Below are 19,842 nucleotides of genomic sequence, written 5' to 3'. Positions count from 1 at the left end.
ACTACCATTCCAGTATTTTACTTGCTATATTGTATTTACTTTGCCATCATGGCCTTTTTTGCCTTTACCTCCCTTCTCACCTCACATTGTATATAGACTTGTTTATACTGCATTATTGACTGTATGTTTGTTTTTACTCCATGTGTAACTCTGTGTCGTTTTATCTGTCGAACTGCTTTGCTTTATCTTGGCCAGGTCGCAATTGTAAATGAGAACTTGTTCTCAACTTGCCTACCTGGTTAAATAAAGGTAAAATAAAATAAATAAATAAATAAAAATAAGTTACTTTCAACCATTAACGTGGGCCTTGTTGGGGCCTTATCTGATTGGCAAAGTATTATTTTTGATGTATGGAAAAACATTTATACAATTCCAATGTAGAGAAGGTTCTCTCTGGTAGTTCAATATGACAATATGACACTCTTGTAAAATAGATGTTTAATCTCAATGTGACTCCCTGTTTAAATAAAGGTTCAATACAAAAACATCACCACAAACACAGGATATGGGGTACGCATGGTATTACATCATTACATACTAGGCCCTTCTGCACCTGCATTCCAGCACCTTTCCAGCATCTGGTATTGACTCAACATGTTTGAGGTGGGGGATCAAGAAATGTTGTGGAAGAGGTGGCCGTTGAATGTATGATTCTGATATGTACAGGTAAGTTCATTGTGTGTGTGTGGGGGGTAGCGCCAATGAGTGCATGCATAGTCTATAGTGGGTTTGAATATGAATGAGCAGCAGTGTTGTGATGTGTCCTATCCTGTCCTTGCAGAGTGCTCTTCCTTACTCTCATCACATGTCTCGGTGGCTCCTCCTACTTTTTCATCATCACAGTCATTACAGTTTAGGAGGGACGGGGACACCCCCACAGGACAGCCCCCACACTTATTGTTAGAGATCGAACTTCAGACTCTCCCCAAAACAACTGAACCCCCCAACAAACCGAAAGAGATTTAAGGTGCACACCCCTAAAGAGGTAGCCAGAACATGATAACTCCCTTCAAGCTCACAAAGACACAGTGGAGGAGGAACTATCCGACACAGTGGAGGAGGAATTATCCAACACCCAGGGAGAGAGAACGAGTGACCTCAGTCGAACACAGACAGTAGGGAGAGGTGGGAGAGGAGGAGGTTACCCCAGATGCCATTCCTCCTGCTCATGTGAGCAAGGAAAGAGATGACAAGCCTTCTGATCAGGCCAACAGGCAGGCCAAGGGAGAGGTCATAGTGATTCACACCCACAGAGAGAAAGACAACCCACACAACCTATTGGCTGAGATGAACCACACAGAGTTAGAGGCAGAGGGCTTTCAGGGCTAGCTAGTCAGCCAGCCCGCTCTGATCCTCAAGTCGGTTGTATTTAAATTCATGTTCATTAAATATTTTTATTCAAGATTTGAAAAGTCCCATTTACTTAATGATATCTTTTCATTGTCTGCAACCCTCAAGAACCAGGGTGAGTCTGGGTCACCCTTTTACTGGGCAAACACAACTTGCATATCGTCATAGACTAGGCCAAAATGTTCATCTTTTAACCTTGCTTGAATAAAACATGCATTTTTTATAGTGCGCAAGAGTTGCGCTTTTTCGTTTTCTATGATGATTAAAGGTTTTTGGTTGCACCTCAACTCAACGTTGGTTGAGCTCCCTCCTTTTTTTTTGTTGTCAAATACTACTTTTTCTTTTACATGTAGAAAGTAAATTATTAAAAGCATTAAAATTGTGATGTTTCCCACTTATTTACACAACCTACTCCACACTTGCAAAGTCAAAGTTTATAGAAATGTTCTGAAATTGAGTAGTAAACAGGAAAAGCGGAATTGAATCCAATTATTATAATGCAAATAATTTAATGGTCTATGGTTCAATCCCATTTCTGAAGGTCTGATGAATAACTAATATTGTTCCTTCTCTTCCTTGTGGCAGGCGCAGCAGCACACTGCCCTCCAAAGCCTGAAAAAAAATCGCCGGACTTTCCCTTTGCATGCAGCTCTGCATGGAACATCCAGTGTCACATCCTTGGTGACGTGTGGGGTGACATCTGAGATGACCACAGCAACATCCTCTGGAAAGGGAGAAAAGAGGGACAGAATGTAAACAAATGCAAACCGTAGGTTCTAAACACTGGCCAGTTGAAAGGTTCTACTAAGATGTCATGACAAACGGCACCTGTCAGTGTTACTCACCTGCTTGGATGTCAGTTGGCAGAGTGGCGAAGACGGCCATCTTGAGAGTCCTTTCTTCAGGTGTGACATCCACAACCTCCAAGAGGGAAGAGATGGGCTCTGCCTCTCTGTTAGGGGTGATGTCCACAACATTCAGGTGGAAAGAAGCCAGATCTGCCTCTTTGTTACGGGTGATGTTCACAACCTCAAGGTGGGAAGAAGCTGGATCTTGCTGTGTCTTAGAGGTGATGTCCTGAACCTCAAGGTGTGAATTAGCCGGGTCTGCTTCTGTCTTAGGGGTGATTTCCACAACCTCCAAGTGGGAACAAGCTCTGTCTGCCTCTGTTTTATGGCCGATGTCCACAACTTCCAGATGGGAACAGGCCGGGTCTGCCTCTGTCTTACGTGTAATGTTCACAACTTCCAGGTGGGAAGATGCTGTGTCTAACTGTATGTTATGGGTGATGTCCACAACCTCAAGATGGGAAGAAGCAGGGTCTGCCTCTATGTTAGCGGTGATGTCAACAATCTCCAGGTGGGAAGATGCAGAGTCTGCATCTGTGTTAGCGGTGAAATCCACAACCTCCAGGTGGGAAGAAGCCTGGTCTGCCTCTGTGTTTGCGTTGATATTCACAACCTCTATGTGGGGAGAAGCCGGGTCTGCCTCTGTGTTAGGAGTGACAACAACAATACTGATGAGCTCTACTACTACATGTCACCGAGATGTCATCACAACAGGCATCTGTCAGAGTGCTCTCTATCATTGCTACTCACCTGCTAGGATGTCTGGAGGTGCAGTGGAGATGGCCGCAGCGACGACAGGGAGGACTGGAAAGGTGGCTGCAGGGGGCTGGAAGCAGCTCTGTACCTCGTCAGCCACAAGGGCACAGACAGATCTCATATAAAATGGGCTCTGGAGGTCATCCGTGGAGAAGGACTGACTGATTCTCCCGAGGATTGACAGCACAGATTCAAAAGCCGCAGCCCGGGAGAAAGGGATTTGAGGGGAAGGGGCCTTTAACATGCTGGAGAGCTTCTCCACTACGGCCGCCACCATGCCCACGGCCATCCCGCTTATTAGGATTGGGTGTCCTGAATGGCCTTCCTCTGGCTGAAGCCACAGGGCCAGGAGGAGCCTGGGCACCACCTCCACAACCACCTGGGATGGGCTGAGCAGATTGCTATGGGGCTCATTGGACAGCTCGCCCATAATGCTCCTTACAGCTCTTTCCACGATGCTGTGGACCTTAGGGTCGCTGAAATCAACAAAAAGGAGAAGACAAAGCTAAACGATGTGCAATGTGCTCACAGAGAACACTGTTACAGATGTGTAGATAAATGGATCAAGTCATATGCAGGGCAGTACATGGAACTCACATGACAGCTGGCCAGGTGGGGTACAAGGAGCGGCGGAGCTTGCAGACAGCCTCGTGCTCTATATCTATCATTTTTAGGCAAGTATTGACTTCCCAGGTCTGCCGTAGGAAACAGGAAGTCCGATTAGTGAAATTTCACAACATATCTATTCTACTGTACTAACTAGTTGTTGAAAGGCTAGTAAAGAGCTCACTGACTTGTAGTATGTGTCTAACTCTCATTGTCTTACCAGCCGAGCGAGGTCATTCCCCTCCTCCAGGGTTTCCTTCCACACCCTTCAAATAAAACACAGAGCAATTCAACTTTCCTGGCTTCTGATTTTTCTGTTGTTTATTTTACCCACACCTCTTGGAGTGCTGCTGGTGGCAGGGAATGGCAGTGAAGGTGAGTGATGACGTGGTACTCACCTCTCCCTAAGGGATTTTTTGCCCTGAGAAACCAGCCAGTCGCTCATGTGCTCCGTGGTGACATGTTGCGGGACCTGGCCTTGACTCTGGAGCAGCAGATAGTGGACCATGATCTTCTTCTGCAAGATGAGGTAAGGTGTGAGACAGTGCCACGAAATACCATATCATGTGCATTCTGAAGGGCCTCTCACAACATTTCACAACTGTTCATGCATCACAATTTGCGAGTGTTATTAAGAACTCTTATGACCATCTTCTCTAAACTGTCTTGAAATACAACTCTCTTTCTGTTGTTTATGTTTTTTTTGATGAATTTTACCTGTTTATTGTAATATGTTTCCTCCCAGCAGACCTGCAGAGTCTGGAAATAAAGGCTGCTTCTACAGAATTCCTTTGAAGAGAATGACAATAATGATGCTTTGTTATGCACATTGTGCACAGGCAGTATGCTAAAATGAATATCTCCAAAGATTACCTTTGTGGGACCATAAGTGAACTCCGGAATGCACCAAACCCTGTCCATGGTAAGATGGGGAAGAAATGCACGCTATATATATACGAGATGCTCTAGAGATAACAGGAATAAGTTGAAGTCGCGAATGATCAATTACTGTGGATTCGTCCAATATGCTGCACTTAGAATTGAGTTGTAGGCAATGTTTGGCACGAAATAGAATGTTTACATTCCATTGCTATGGAGAAATGGAATGTGTAGAACCTTTATAAATGGGTATGCTTCTATGTCTTTATTTCGTGAAGATTAACCTCTTTATTTTGTCATAATGTGTATATATGAGGATTGGAACCTATATCGATTCATGACGCGAGTATCCAGCTACATGTTGCTTAGACCTACTAATCCAACCTTGGTTTACAAGTGAAATTAATTGTTTACCAATGCCTATACAAATCTATTAACCATAACTATTTAAAGCAATGATTGTGAATTGAAAGTGTGGTTGTGTTATCCTGTTGTATCAGTCCTCTTAAGCACGTTATTCCAATATTTCCGAGCTCTAAATTGAGATAAGGTACACTTGCAACGCTAATTGGTTAAAAATAAGAGTATCAATGACACTAAACGTATGACTTGGATTATATGCATAATAGTTTAGTAAAACAATATCGCTCAGCGTGGGAACTTTTGCTGGGTGGGAAGTATCCGTTATAAGTCTCCATGTCTTGTTGCTAATATAAAGTCTAACAGTTGTTTTTCATATTTCTCACAAACAGATATTTGAGGGGAATTTCGTGCAGTTGTACCTATGATGCACAGATACAATAAAGCTGGACAGTGTAGTTTGAAAAGCCAGTTTATATTATTTGCATATCGAAATATGTAACATTTGAAATGAATGTGGCAGAACAGTTTAGCATAAGGTTCCTGTGAGAGTCTTTTCCTTCAGTCTTTTTGCCTCCTAAGCTTCGTTTCCCATTAAGTGGGATTTTCCCAGTGCCAACTTCACATGAGATGGCCGCTGTCTACTGCCATGTGGTGCGGAATGACAGATCTCGCTATTCTGATTTCGCTGCTGTCCATGGTGCTGAAATATCCAATCTCGGCTATTTGCAAATGTATGACCAGCCAAACTTGACCCCACACATACACATACATTAATGGTAATCTCTCACACACTTTTGAACATTGCACAAGTGTGTTTGTTTTAATAAAGATGCGAAGAATGAAATCAATGTGTGGATGTTGACTGGACAATGTATAGGTGCTTTACAGAAGCCATTTTGTGGCATTCCCTATAGCGTGAATTTGACTGGAGCATGATCAGATTGCTTTGTTTAAGCCAGAATGGAGATTTGGTCTGAGAAACGATGCCCAATATAGCATGATAGCTGTGAAGAAGAAAAAATAAGGCCATGTTTATATGACCCCCTTTCAAAGAGTCACTCATTTATAATTTTCTTGTAGATATACAGTGCCTTCAAAAGTGTTCATACCGCTTAACTTATTCCACATTTTGTTTTCTTACAGCCTGAATTCAAAATGGATGAAATTATATATTTTTTATCCTTTCCAGCTACACACAATACACCATAATGACAAATTGAAAACATGTTTGACATTTTTGCAAATGTACTGAAAATGAAATACAGAAATATCTCATTTACATAAGTATTCACAATACATGTAAGAATCACCTTTGGCAGCAACAGCTGTACATTTCAATGAAACATGGTGAAGCCCCAAAATTGCCCTTGTTAGAAGCATGTGTTTCAGACATAAGGAAGTGGATGGCTGCAAACTTTCTACTTTTAAACTCGGACAAAACAGAGATGCTTGTTCTAGGTCCCAAGAAACAAAGAGATCTTCTGTTGAATCTGACAATTAATCTTAATGGTTGTACAGTCGTCTCAAATAAAACTGTGAAGGACCTCGGCGTTACTCTGGACCCTGATCTCTCTTTTGAAGAACATATCAAGACCATTTCAAGGACAGCTTTTTTCCATCTACGTAACATTGCAAAAATCAGAAACTTTCTGTCCAAAAATGATGCAGAAAAATTAATCCATGCTTTTGTCACTTCTAGGTTAGACTACTGCAATGCTCTACTTTCCGGCTACCCGGATAAAGCACTAAATAAACTTCAGTTGGTGCTAAATACGGCTGCTAGAATCCTGACTAGAACCAAAAAATGTGATCATATTACTCCAGTGCTAGCCTCTCTACACTGGCTTCCTGTCAAAGCAAGGGCTGATTTCAAGGTTTTACTGCTAACCTACAAAGCATTACATGGGCTTGCTCCTACCTATCTCTCTGATTTGGTCCTGCCGTACATACCTACACGTACGCTACGGTCACAAGACGCAGGCCTCCTAATTGTCCCTAGAATTTCTAAGCAAACAGCTGGAGGCAGGGCTTTCTCCTATAGAGCTCCATTTATATGGAACGGTCTGCCTACCCATGTCAGAGACGCAAACTCGGTCTCAACCTTTAAGTCCTTACTGAAGAGTTATCTCTTCAGTGGGTCATATGATTGAGTGTAGTCTGGCCCAGGAGTGGGAAGGTGAACGGAAAGGCTCTGGAGCAACGAACCGCCCTTGCTGTCTCTGCCTGGCCGGTTCCCCTCTTCCCACTGGGATTCTCTGCCTCTAACCCTATTACAGGGGCTGAGTCACTGGCTTACTGGGGCTCTCTCATGCCGTCCCTGGAAGGGTTGCGTCACCTGAGTGGGTTGATTCACTGATGTGGTCATCCTGTCTGGGTTGGCGCCCCCCCTTGGGTTGTGCCATGGCGGAGATCTTTGTGGGCTATACTCAGCCTTGTCTCAGGATGGTAAGTTGGTGGTTGAAGATATCCCTCTAGTGGTGTGGGGGCTGTGCTTTGGCAAAGTGGGTGGGGTTATATCCTTCCTGTTTGGCCCTGTCTGGGGGTGTCCTCGGATGGGGCCACAGTGTCTCCTGACCCCTCCTGTCTCAGCCTCCAGTATTTATGCTGCAGTAGTTAATGTGTCGGGGGGCTAGGGTCAGTTTGTTATATCTGGAGTACCTCTCCTGTCCTATTCGGTGTCCTGTGTGAATCTAAGTGTGCGTTCTCTAATTCTCTCTTTCTCTCTCTCTCTCTCTCTCTCTCTCTCGGAGGACCTGAGCCCTAGGACCATGCCCCAGGACTACCTGACATGATGACTCCTTGCTGTCCCCAGTCCACCTGGCCGTGCTGCTGCTCCAGTTTCAACTGACCTGAGCCCTAGGACCATGCCCCAGGACTACCTGACATGATGACTCCTTGCTGTCCCCAGTCCACCTGACCGTGCTGCTGCTCCAGTTTCAACTGTTCTGCCTTATTATTATACGACCATGCTGGTCATTTATGAACATTTGAACATCTTGGCCATGTTCTGTTATAATCTCCACCTGGCACAGCCAGAAGAGGACTGGCCACCCCACATAGCCTGGTTCCTCTCTAGGTTTCTTCCTAGATTTTGGCCTTTCTAGGGAGTTTTTCCTAGCCACCGTGCTTCTACACCTGCATTGCTTGCTGTTTGGGGTTTTAGGCTGGGTTTCTGTACAGCACTTTGAGATATCAGCTGATGTACGAAGGGCTATATAAATAAATTTGATTTGATTTTGATTTGATTCAATTAAAGCTTTGAGTCTTTCTGGGTAAGTCTCCAAGAGCTTTGCACACTTGGATTGTACCATATTTGCAATATACAATATATACATAACCAGTCAAATGTTTGGACACATCTACTCTTTCAAGGGTTTTTCTTTATTTTTACTATTTTTAACATTGTACAATAATAGTGAAGACATCAAAACTATGAAATAACACATATGGAATCATGTAGCAACCAAACAAAGGTTAAAGTAATGATGGACTGCCGTTTCTCGTTGCTTATTTGAGCTGTTCTTGCCAAAATATGGACTTGGTCTTTTACCAAATAGGGCTATCTTCTGTATACCACCCCTACCTTGTCAAAACACAACTGATTGGCTCAAACGCATTAAGAAGGAAAGAAATTCCACAAATGAACTTTGAACAAAGCACACCTGTACATTGAAATTCATTCCAGGTGACTACCTCATGAAGCTGGTTGAGAGAATGCCAAGACTGTGCAAAGCTGTCACCAAGGCAAAAGGTGGCTACTTTGAAGAATTTAAAATATAAAATATATTTGGATTTGTTTAAACAGCATGATCATTACATAGGTGCACCTTGTGCTGGGGGACAATAAAAGGCCTCTCTAGAATGTGCAGTTTTGTCACACAACACAATGCCACAGATGTTTCAAGTTTTGAGGGAGAATGCAAATGACTGTTGCCAGAGAATTTAATGTTAATTTCTCTACCATAAGCCGAGGCGGCTTTAGAGAATTTGGCAGTACGTCCAACTGGCCTCACAACTGCAGACCACATGTAAGGCAACGTGTGGACGAGCGATTTGCTGATGTCAACGTTGTGAATAGAATGCCCCATGGTGGCAGTTGGGTTATGGTATGGGCTGGCATAAGCCATGGACAGGGAACACAATTGCATTCTATCAATGACAATTTGAATGCACAGAGATACTGTGATGAGACCCCGAGGACAATTGTCCTGCCACTCATCCGCCGCCATCACCTCATGTTTCAGCATGATAATCCACGGCCTGCAAGGATCTGTACAGAAATCCTGAAAGCTGAAATGGCCTGCATACTTACCAGACATGTCAGAAAAATCAATTAAGCATAATGATTACGGCTCTAGATTGCAGGAAAAATCTGTTTGTAGCTAAGCAGGCCAGCGGTGTCGTAAACTGTCCCTTCACGCCTGTCCACTGATTAGTTGCTAGGAGTCATGGTCGCCAGGGGGTCAGCAAATCACAGGCAGTCAGCTTGTGTCCCAGATCCCCAACTCCTGCCTCTCCTCCCAGTCTCCCTCAAGCAGAGACAGAGATCAACCTCTCTATCTCTGCCCATCAACTGGACTCATGGTATAGTGTGCGTGCACAAAGTGAGTGTGTAAAATGTGTATCATTCTTGCTTGTTGTTCTTTATAGTTACTTCTATTGCCTATTGTAAGTTACTTCTCTGTGTTTACTTTGTTGTGTAATACTCTGCAGGTAGCTAAGCCACTTATACAATCCTTCCTTTGTTAACAGTGTTGTTGCTCTACTTGTGCTATCAGTTATTGTGTATATTCATCATCCCTGTTTTCTGTCCATTACTGAACCACTACCTTTCCATGTCCATTTCATTAGTGTGTGTCAATAATGTATCATTGAATGTAACTCAGAGGTTGCCTTCTTAACAGCCAGGGGAGGTGCTAGTGCAACCTGGTCTCAGAGCATTTCGTATTATTCTGTATGTATATCAGAGACACCGCATTTAGTATGATATGTTATGTATGGTATGTATTCATTTGTGAATGTCTATCACCCATTTTTTATAATATGTTACGAATTACAATTCATATTATACTGTATGTTATGAATTTGCAAAACGTACAACATGTTACAAATTTGCGAAATGTATGATAAGAATTCTAGCTAGGTGGCTAACGTTAGCTAGTTGGCTAACATTAGTTAGGTTAGGGTGTAGGGTTACGTTTTGGAGTTAGGTTACAGGGTAAAGGTTAGGGTTAGGGGAAGGATTAGCTAAAAGGGTTAAGGTTAGTGTTAGGGGAAGGGATTAGCTAACATGCAAAGTATTTGAAAAATTAGTAAAAAATTAGTAAGTAGTTAAAAAGTTTCTAGTTAGCTAAAATTCTCAAGTTGGCCGTGATGAGATTGGAACTCGCAACCTTTGGGTTGCTAGACATTTGTGTTATATGCCAACCCATCCACCCTGACGAACCACCCTTCTTTCATTTTTGTCTTAAGTAACTATCTGTCTTATATATCCATACCAAACGTAACATATAATACGAAATCGTAGTGTCTCGGTCCTCAGATTTACATTTTCTATGTTACATCTAGTCAATGAGACCAGGCTGGAGTCTGGGGTCCAATTGGAGTCTCTCTTTCACTCTTAGGTGTGGTGCTGGCTCTGGATGCATGTGCCTACGTGCTACTGGGCCTTGTCGTCCTGATGATCAAGAGGGAGCTTCAGGGAGACCAGGAGTCAGCTGAGGGTGTGGAGCTTAAAAAACACCCAGCCATGGGGTTCTGTAAGCAGGGTAAAACAGACTTGGTGAGTTTGGTTGCAGCTGCACTCTGTTTAGAACTTAAGAACTACTCAAGATTCCCAGGAGATGTTCCATCTAAGAGGACACTGCTGGAGAGTTCCATGGTCATCTCCATAGTGATTGGCTTGCGGTGGATCCTGTGGTGCGTTCAGAGTTCGTCGACCCAGCTCTATCCATTTTCTATAGGGGCATCTCAAATTACATTTGTCGAGTGCAGCACTACTTTTAACAATAACCATCTGCTAAGTGAAAGGTTATTTGTCTCAACAACTGTTGTTTTAAGGAGTTGATATTGTTGTTTTCCTGTGTTGGCATTATTATTGTGATGACGATTCTAACTATTATTGTAATGAACATTAGTCACCACTTGGTGACAGCACAGAGCTGATGTGGTCATGTCTGTCAAGCTATTTTATCAAAAAGAGCCTCGCACACCTTTATTTGGCCAAAGACTAATTGTTACACGAGACATTCAGAATGTGCCTGGTGTCCTTTTTCATGTTTGCAAGCCTGTCTCTTTCCTCAGTTCTTGTTTCAAGAACCAAGTATGAACACCATATTGTTAGCGTATCACAACATTTGATAGACTCATGAAATGATACAATACAAGCATTTTTCCTCTTCGCTCTGTCATCGTTGTCTCTCCACCTCCCACTCGTTCATACCCCAGACTCCTTCATCTCCATTTTCTCTCCTTATCCAATCTCCTTAACCCACCCTTTCACTGTCTCTCAATTCCCCAGATCGTCAGTAGCACTCAACAGTCTCATTTTAATCTATGAGGCATAAGAAACACTATAACCATGATGTATTATCTTATAATAAAACATACAGTACCAGCCAAAAGTTTAAAGGGTTTTTCTTTATTTTTACTATTTTCTACATTGTAGAATAATAGTGAAGACATTAAAATGATGAAATAACACATATGGAATCATGTAGTAACCAAAAAAGTTTTAAACAAATCCAAATATATTTTAGCTTTTAGATTCTTCAAAGTAGCCACCCTTTGCCTTGATGATAGCTTTGAATGCTCTTGGCATAAATAAAAACCCTGGAATGAGTAGGTGTGTCCAAACACTGGTACTGTATGTAATGTAAAATTGTCTGACAGAGGAATCAAATTATCTCATGCAACTTTAGAATTATATGAAGTATATCATGGTAGAACTCTGACATTTGGGTCAATCGCTTCCATAAATGGGGTGAGTGTGTGTTGAGGATCACTGGGGAGGCTGGGGGAGAATCCTGCATCCAGCAGGCCTAGCTAAACCACAGGTGGGTGTCAGTCACGTCTCCCCTAACTCAGACCTATGGGTAAAACTCTGCACTTAACTACTGTAGGAACCTTTCTTTGTAAGTCTCTGTGGTGTAGGCAGAGTCTCTAAGGAGAGGACTCTCGGTAATCAGAGTGTATCTGAGCGCAAATGACCTCAGAGCCAGTCATGCTAGCAACTTCCATGGAGTTTGACTTGAACTATACTGAACAAAAATATAAATGCAACATTCAACAATTTCAATGGTTTTACTGAGTTACAGTTCAAATAAGGAAATCAGTCAATTAAATGAATTTAATAGGCCCTAATCTATGGATTTCACATGACTGGGCAGGGGTGCAGCCACAGGTGGGCCTGGGAGGGCATAGGCGCACACACTGGGGAGCCAGGTCCATCCAATCGGAATTAGTTTTTCCCCACAAAAGGGTTTTATTACAGACAGAAATACTCATCAGTTTCATCAGCTGTCCGGGTAGCTGGTCTCAGACGACCCTGCTGGTGAAGAAGCCGGATGTGGAGGTCATCGGCTGGAGTGGTTACACTTGGTCTCCGGTTGTGAGGCCGGTTGGATGTACTGTCAAACGTTGTAGGAGGTTTATGTTCGAGGAATTAACATTAAATTCTCTGGCAACAGCTCTGGTAGACATTCCTGCAGTCAGCATGCCAATTGCACATTCCCTCAAAGCATCTGTGGCATTGTGTTGTGTGACAAAACTGCATATTTTAGAGTGGCTTTTTTTGTCTCCAGCACAAGGTGCACCTGTTTAATGATCATGCTGTTTAATCATCTTCTTGATATGCCACACCTGTCAGGTGGATGGATTATCTTGGCAAAGGAGAAATGCTAACAAGGATGTAAACACATTTCTGCATAAAACATGAGAGAAATAAGCTTTTTGTGCGTATGGAAAACTTCTGGGATCTTTCAATTCAGCTCATGAAACATGGGACCAACACTTCACATGTTGCATTTACATTTTTTGTTCAGTGTAGCTACTGTGGAATTCCCTTTTCCTACTACCTTCCTTTCACCTCTTTTCACCAGATGAGTGGGTTGTGGAGCGTGTGGACTAGGTACTGGAGACTAGGTAGTGGGATGGAGGAGAAGTGGGTGACATGATGTGTTATTGGTAGTGCATACTAATTCCTAAAGAAATCTCCAAACACTCACCAGTAACTACATTTGAAAATGAACTGGGAGTGAAACCTAGTTCCTGAACCCGCCCCTGAGCAAGGCAGTTAACCCGCTGTTCCCCGGGTGCCCAAAGACGTGGATGTCGATTAAGACAGCCCCCCGCACCTCTCTGATTCAGAGGGGATGGGTTAAATGTGGAAGACACATTTCAGTTGAATGCATTCAGTTATACAACTGACTAGGTATCCCCCTTTACCTTTCCCATTATCCACAATATTGTAGATGTTATCTCCTTATCTGCAATATTGAAGTCGTTATCCCAACATTTTGCCAAGAGGTTACCTCCATTATATAAGCCACCTAAAAACACACCGTCTAACTTTGTGCCCAAAGAACTTAATTTAATATTTTGATGTAAAATGAATGTGTAGTTTCCGCCCCGGCTGTGTTGCCTCCCCGAGTGTGAGTTTAACAGGCCAGACCAATCACAGTCGCCAATGACGCTGATGATGAGAATGACGAATACGATGACGTGTGTGTGTGTGTGTGTGTGTGTGTGTGTGTGTGTGTGTGTGTGTGTGTGTGTGTGTGTGTGTGTGTGTGTGTGTGTGTGTGTGTGTGTGTGTGTGTGTGTGCGCGTGTGTGTGGAGTAGGTGACTCTTGCTCTGGATTCGAGTTTCTTGAAGTGAACCTCATCCCTGCTAATGGAAAAGCAGGACTATATTTGGAGGGGGTGATGTCACAAGTGGTTGACGGTGAAGCCTATATCTGTGGGAGAGCGTGTGTGTGACAGTGTGAGAAACCACTGACAGTAGCCCGTGTCTGTCTTAGGATCCACTGGCGATTGGGTTTAACTACTGAGGGTGAGTTGACCAGACGATTAGAATTCGTATTTGAACTGAGAGAGTTGGAGGCCAGGACACTTATACACCATACTATCCAAAGTATTTTTTTTCTCTGTTTTCCCTGTGGGGTTGAGAGTAGGCTGTTGTGTGGTGTGTCTGTTTGGTGGTCTTTGATTTGCACGGTTCTCTAGACTACAGAACTTTGTCTGTTTCCGCTGTCATTCTATTATAAAGTATTCTAGTAGCATACACTGAACATATTGGATGGGTGTAGGTTACCCTATTCACAGGCATGTGCATCCCTATTCACAGGCATGTGCATCCCTATTCACAGGCATGTGCATCCCTATTCCCAGGCATGTGCAATTCAATGGCGTGTGTGATTACTGATTACTGTATTACTTTTGTTTTCATGCAGGGATCTCGCGTGCACGATGTGTCACCTGAAGCTGCCCGTGTTCCTTCTCGTGCCTCTCGTGCTGCTGCGCTGTGTCGCCACCGCCCCTAGCAACAGGTGAGAGTGCAAAGCTGCCTCAGTTATTTCCGTTATTTCTGAGTGTCACTTCTGTGATGTACAATTACAAGTGTCGTTCCGTTTCGCAGAAAGTTCAATTGTCATTAGGAAGCGGGTTTAATTTTGCAGGTGAATGAATCACTCAACTGGTATAGCACTGGTGTTAAGCTGGCACATCCAGTAACTTGGCAAATCCATCTTGAACCGTAAGAAATCAATTAACGACGTGGGTAGTCTAACTCTAAAATCGGCTAATGACATTGATGAGATCATTGAGATGAATATCCATTGCAATCGTGACATCCAAAAGGTCGGGTTTTGTCTTACCAAGGCAGAGACAGGAATATGTGGTTCGCGTAAATGTGATCAAGTGCGTACTGGAGGGGGACTAGTGGCCACTCCATTGCGCCCTCGAGAATTGAGCTGATGTTTTGAAGTGGGCATCAGTCACCGGTCGGAGTAACGGTTTGGCTCTTTCCTCATCCTGATTCAGGTACTTCACCTCATCTAGTGAGCAGGAAAGCGCGCTCCCGGACAGAGAAGGCTGGCTCGTGCCCGGAATCGTCTCCAACCCCTTCCTCGGCCTCATTTCCGCACGACTACAGAGAGGGCTCACATCAGTCAACAGGTAAGGTTGCACCTATTTTATTGATTTGCTGATTGAGTGCAAATGTTGATAATTTTGCAGACACAACACTGTAAGAAAATTATTATTTAGTAAATGGATCCACAGCCTGTTTTTAATATACTCAACTCGTCAGTCAAAAGTTTTATCAGAAATGTTATGTGAACTCAACATTTTTAGTTAGCCCAGAATTTTCTCCAATTTAAGAAAAATCTAGGTTAGGTACACCCACACATTCAAATAGTGCTTTTAACATACAATGTTTTCAACCTACACATTGACACATTGACAAACATGATTACATTGTGCATGATCATTTTATACAGTAATTTTTATTCAACATGTCCTCACCTGGGATTTGAACTTACGATCTCTTGGTTTCCGGCATCCCTATCTATGTGCTACCCCACCATGTATAAACGAACATGCACAATGCCATCATGTATGTGAACATGTGTGAAATATGTAGGTTAAAAACTCAGTTTGGGCCAACTAAAAAATGTAAGTTCAGGTAACACTTTGACTGGAAGTTGAGTAAACAAAACAAAAGGCTGTGGAAACCAGTTACTAAATAATAAAACACTTTACAGTGAAGATTCATGTGGATCAGAATTGAACTAAGCTGAAATTCGTGGGGGGGGGAATCACTGAATATTTCAATTTATAGTGATAGTTAAATTAATTAAATTAATTAAATTAATTAAATTAATTTAATTAAATTAATAAAATAAAATAATAGCGATCTTAATAATAATAATAGTTTATTGCTATTACTAGTATTGTTACTAGTAGCTGCAGTAGTGATATGATCATATTAGTATCATCTAGTAGGCTATTGTTATGGTGGCTATTTTTATCCACTTACCGACAGTATGTCTGGTAGGCCAATAACTCTGCTACATTTTCCTGATCACTCTATAAATGTTTAGATAAGTAATGCATCATTTGCTTGACATATTGGATGAATCGATTGCTGTCCTCCCATATCCCATCAGCCACCACATAGAGAAAAGGAAGTGCAACACAGCTACCTGTGTGACCCAGCGACTGGCCGACTTCCTGACCCGCTCCAGCAACACCATCGGCACGGTGTACGCCCCCACCAACGTAGGCTCCAACACCTACGGGAAACGGGACCTACTGCAGCCGCCCGGCTATCTGCCTCTCTAGTCATGCACGGGTGGAAGCCCACAGATGTAGGATATGCTCAGCTGAAATGACCACACCACCATGTATAGGCCGATGTATACTTTTCAAAACAACAACGATGGTTATGAATCATTAACTCGAGTTTTTTGGTTCTTTTATAAACTTCAGAAGAGAAAAAAAACAGTGCCTTTTGGTGTAGAATAATAACAAAGAAGTATTTGTTACACAAATCAGACTAGAGGCGGATGAGATACTTGTCTCTGTTCTGTGACCCCAACAGGTTCGACCCCACAATTGCATGTGAATAAAATGTAATGTAAAAAAAGAAAAAGAGTAAACAGGTGCATAAGGCATATAAAATACACGTTTTGTCCTTCTGTTTGTCTGTTGTGTAGGTTATTTGTTTTGTTTTTTTTTGTAATAAAGTTGATAGATTTTTTTGAAAGTCGTTGGTTACACTGCTGGGTGAAACTGCTGGGTCACACAGGTTGCACTTCCTTGAACCAGAGTTACACTGTTAACAATGAGGCGGTGTGCCGTGTAGTAGGAAGACCACTTTGTGCTGCTCACCCTGCACTATCAAGTCTACTTCTGAGAAGCTTCCCAGTAAATCATTAAAAACAATCAAGCAACCAAGAAAAGTGCTAAAAGAAATAGCCCATATTAACAATGCAGCCTGAGAAACAAGGTCCATGAAGTCAATAACTTGCTTGTAACAGATGACATTCATATTCTGACTATCTCTGAGACCCACTTAGATAATACCTTTGATGATACAGTGGCAGCAATACATGGTTATAACATCTACAGAAAAGACAGAAATGCCAACGGAGTCGGTGTTGCGGTCTATATTCAGAACCACATTCCTGTAAAGCTTAGAGAAGATCTAATACTATTGAAGTAATATGGCTACAGGTACATCTGCCTCACCTAAAGCCCATTCTTGTGGGAATCTACTATAGACCACCAAGTGCTAACAGTCAGTATCTGGATAATATGTGTGAAATGCTTGATCATGTATGTGATATCAACAGAGAAGTATACTTTCTGGGTGATTTAAATATTGACTGACTCTCATCAACCTTCCCACTCAGGAAAACACTTCAAACTGTAACCAGTGCCTGCAACCTGGTTCAGGTTGTCAGTCAACCTACCAGGATATTTACAAACAGCACAGGAATGAAACCATCAACATGTATTGATCACATCTTTACTAATTCTGCAGAAATGTGCTTTAAAGCAGCATCCAGATCCATCAGATGTAGTGATCACAATATAATAGACATATCTAGGAAAAACAAAGTTCCAGAGGCTGGGCCTAATATAGTGTATAAAAAGTCATACAAGAAGTTTGTGACTAAGAAGAAATCATGTGACTAAGAAGAAATCATGTGACTAAGAAGAAATCATGTGACTAAGAAGAAATCATGTGACTAAGAAGAAATCATGTGACTAAGAAGAAATCATGTGACTAAGAAGAAATCATGTGACTAAGCTAAATAAAAATACAAATAAAGTATACTATGAAACAAAGATAAATGATATATAGAATGATAGTAAAAACGCGGTGGGGCACTTTAAATGACATTCTGGGAAAGAATGTCATCTCGGCTCCATCATTCATTGAATCAGATGGCTCATTCATAAAAAAAAAACACTGATATTGCCAACTACTTTAATTCATGTTTCATTGGCTGGATAAACAAACTTAGGGATGACATGCCAGCAACAAACACTGACGCAACACATCCAAGTATATCTGATCAAATTATGAAAGACAAGAATTGTACTTCTGAATTCTGTAAAGTCAGTGCGGAAGAGGTGAAAAAAATATTGTTGTCTATCAACAATGACAAGCCACCGGGGTCTGACAATCTGGATGGAAGCACACTCAACAAGCACGGCACTTACACAAATGACTTATGATTGGCTGAGAGAAATTGATGATTAAAATGATTGCAGGGGCTGTTTTGTTAGACTTCAGTGCAACTTTTGACATTATCGATCAATAGTCTGCTGCTGGAAAAACGTATATGTTATGGCTTCAAACCTCATGCTATAACGTGGATAAAGAGTTATTTGTCTAACAGAACACAGAGGGTGTTCTTTAATGGAAGCCTCTCAAACAAAATCCAGCTAGAAGCAGGAATTCCCCAGGTTATCTGTTTATAGACCCCTTGCTTTTTTTCAATCTTTACTAACGACATGCCACTTTGAGTAAGGCCAGTGTGTCTATGTATGCGGATGACTCAACACTATATACATCAGCTACTACAGCGACTGAACCGACTGCAACACTTAACAAAAGGACTGCAATTAGTTTCGGAATGGGTAGCAAGGAATAAGTTAGTCCTAAATATTTCCAAACCTAAAAGCATTGTCTTTGGGAGACGAATCATTCACGACTTAAACCTCAACTACATCTCGTAAGGAATAATGTGGAAATTGAGCAAGTTAGGTTGACTAAACTGCTTGGAGTAACCCTGGATTGTAAACTGTGATGGTCAAAACATATTGATACAACAGTAGCTAAAATGGGGAGAAGTCCACAATAAAGCGCAGCTCTACCTTCTTAACAACACTATCAACAAGGCAGGTCCTACAGGCCCTGGTTTTGTTGCAGTAAGAGGGACTTGGGAAAATTGCAGTTGGTTAAGGACCGGGCAGCACGGCTGGCCCTTAAATGTACATGTAGAGCTAACATTAATGACATGCATGTCAATTTCTCATGGCTCAAAGTGGAAGAGAGATTAACTTCCTCATTACTTGTTTTTGTAAGAGGTGTTGACAAGCTGAAATACCGAGCTGTCTGTTTAAAATACTGGCACACAGCTTGGACACCCATGTATACCCCACAAGACATGGCACCAAAGGTCTCTTCACAGTCCCCAAATCCAGAACAGACTATGGGAGGTGCACAGTACTACATAGAGCCATGACTACATGGAATTCTATTCCACATCAGGTAACTGATACAAGCAGTAGAATCAGATTTAAAAAGTAGGTAAAAATACACCTTATGGAACAGCGGGGCCTGTGAAGTAACACAAACATAGGCACAGTCACATGCATACACACACATGATAACATCGGCACTATACACACACGTGCACATGGATTTTGCGTTGCAGATATGTGGTAGTGGAGTATGGACCTGAGGGCACACACTTAGTGTGTTGTGAATTCTGTAATGAATGTAATGTCATGTTTTTAAAATTGTATAACTGCCTTAATTGTGCTGGACCCCAGGAAGAGTAGCTTCTGCCTTGGAAACAGCTAATGGAGATCCATAATAAATACAAATACTCCACATCATTAATAGTTTCAGACATGCAGAGATAATGTTGAGCTCTTTTATATCTTAAATAAAATGAACGTATCATGAACAAACCAGTACGCTTATGAATACTTCTAAATGCTTTACAAATTATAATTGAATTGTATGCTCATAAATGTAAGACAACATGTAGACTCAATGAGGCATACATATTATACACGCAGACATACACTATAATACATGAGTTACTCAACAGATACATGTCATTTCAGGTATTGGATCGGAAGGGTGTGATGCACTACATTAACCTGTGTTTGATTAATACCATTCCCAATGCCAGCAGAAAATGACACCTGTATTCCACTGCTTTTTAACCCAGACATGAGAGGATATAAAAAAAAAATAGCACAGAGGTTAATTAAGCTGATGATGCCATACACA

The 19,842-nt window shown here is 42.0% G+C and overlaps 2 protein-coding genes across 2 annotated transcripts; one reads left to right on the top strand and one right to left on the bottom strand.

Moving 5' to 3' along the window:
• Positions 1 to 456: 456 nt before the first annotated feature.
• Positions 457 to 3,622, bottom strand: LOC116355062 (uncharacterized). The gene is made up of 4 exons (XM_031798279.1): positions 3,552 to 3,622; positions 2,949 to 3,430; positions 2,196 to 2,840; positions 457 to 2,074 (listed from the first exon to the last, which is right to left on the bottom strand). Exons 1-4 carry the CDS (start codon positions 3,620 to 3,622, stop codon positions 1,905 to 1,907), a joined length of 1,368 nt encoding a protein of 455 aa, XP_031654139.1. The 3' UTR covers positions 457 to 1,904.
• A 10,094-nt stretch (positions 3,623 to 13,716) lies between these two features.
• On the top strand, positions 13,717 to 16,387 carry iapp (islet amyloid polypeptide). The gene is made up of 4 exons (XM_020509152.2): positions 13,717 to 13,854; positions 14,255 to 14,350; positions 14,844 to 14,978; positions 15,971 to 16,387. The coding sequence occupies exons 2-4, from the start codon at positions 14,271 to 14,273 to the stop codon at positions 16,143 to 16,145; spliced, it is 390 nt and encodes a 129-aa protein (XP_020364741.1). The 5' UTR covers positions 13,717 to 13,854; positions 14,255 to 14,270; the 3' UTR covers positions 16,146 to 16,387.
• The last annotated feature ends 3,455 nt before the right edge of the window (positions 16,388 to 19,842 follow it).

This window comes from Oncorhynchus kisutch, linkage group LG19, assembly GCF_002021735.2.
Source record: "Oncorhynchus kisutch isolate 150728-3 linkage group LG19, Okis_V2, whole genome shotgun sequence".
NCBI classification, from domain to species: Eukaryota; Metazoa; Chordata; class Actinopteri; order Salmoniformes; family Salmonidae; genus Oncorhynchus; species Oncorhynchus kisutch.
Note: the sequence above shows the minus strand (reverse complement) of the source record. Positions and strands in the feature narration are given on the sequence as shown.

Bases quoted from the DNA above. Each gene is read 5' to 3' on its own strand.
- LOC116355062 (XM_031798279.1), bottom strand. From the start codon at position 3,622: ATGATAGATATAGAGCACGAGGCTGTCTGCAAGCTCCGCCGCTCCTTG. The intron at 3,431-3,551 runs GTGAGTTCCATG...TGTTGATTTCAG, and splicing joins CCCACCTGGCCAGCTGTCAT to CGACCCTAAGGTCCACAGCA. The intron at 2,075-2,195 runs GTGAGTAACACT...CTCCCTTTCCAG, and splicing joins GCCAACTGACATCCAAGCAG to AGGATGTTGCTGTGGTCATC.
- iapp (XM_020509152.2), top strand. From the start codon at position 14,271: ATGTGTCACCTGAAGCTGCCCGTGTTCCTTCTCGTGCCTCTCGTGCTG. The intron at 14,351-14,843 runs GTGAGAGTGCAA...ATCCTGATTCAG, and splicing joins GCCACCGCCCCTAGCAACAG to GTACTTCACCTCATCTAGTG. The intron at 14,979-15,970 runs GTAAGGTTGCAC...ATATCCCATCAG, and splicing joins GGGCTCACATCAGTCAACAG to CCACCACATAGAGAAAAGGA.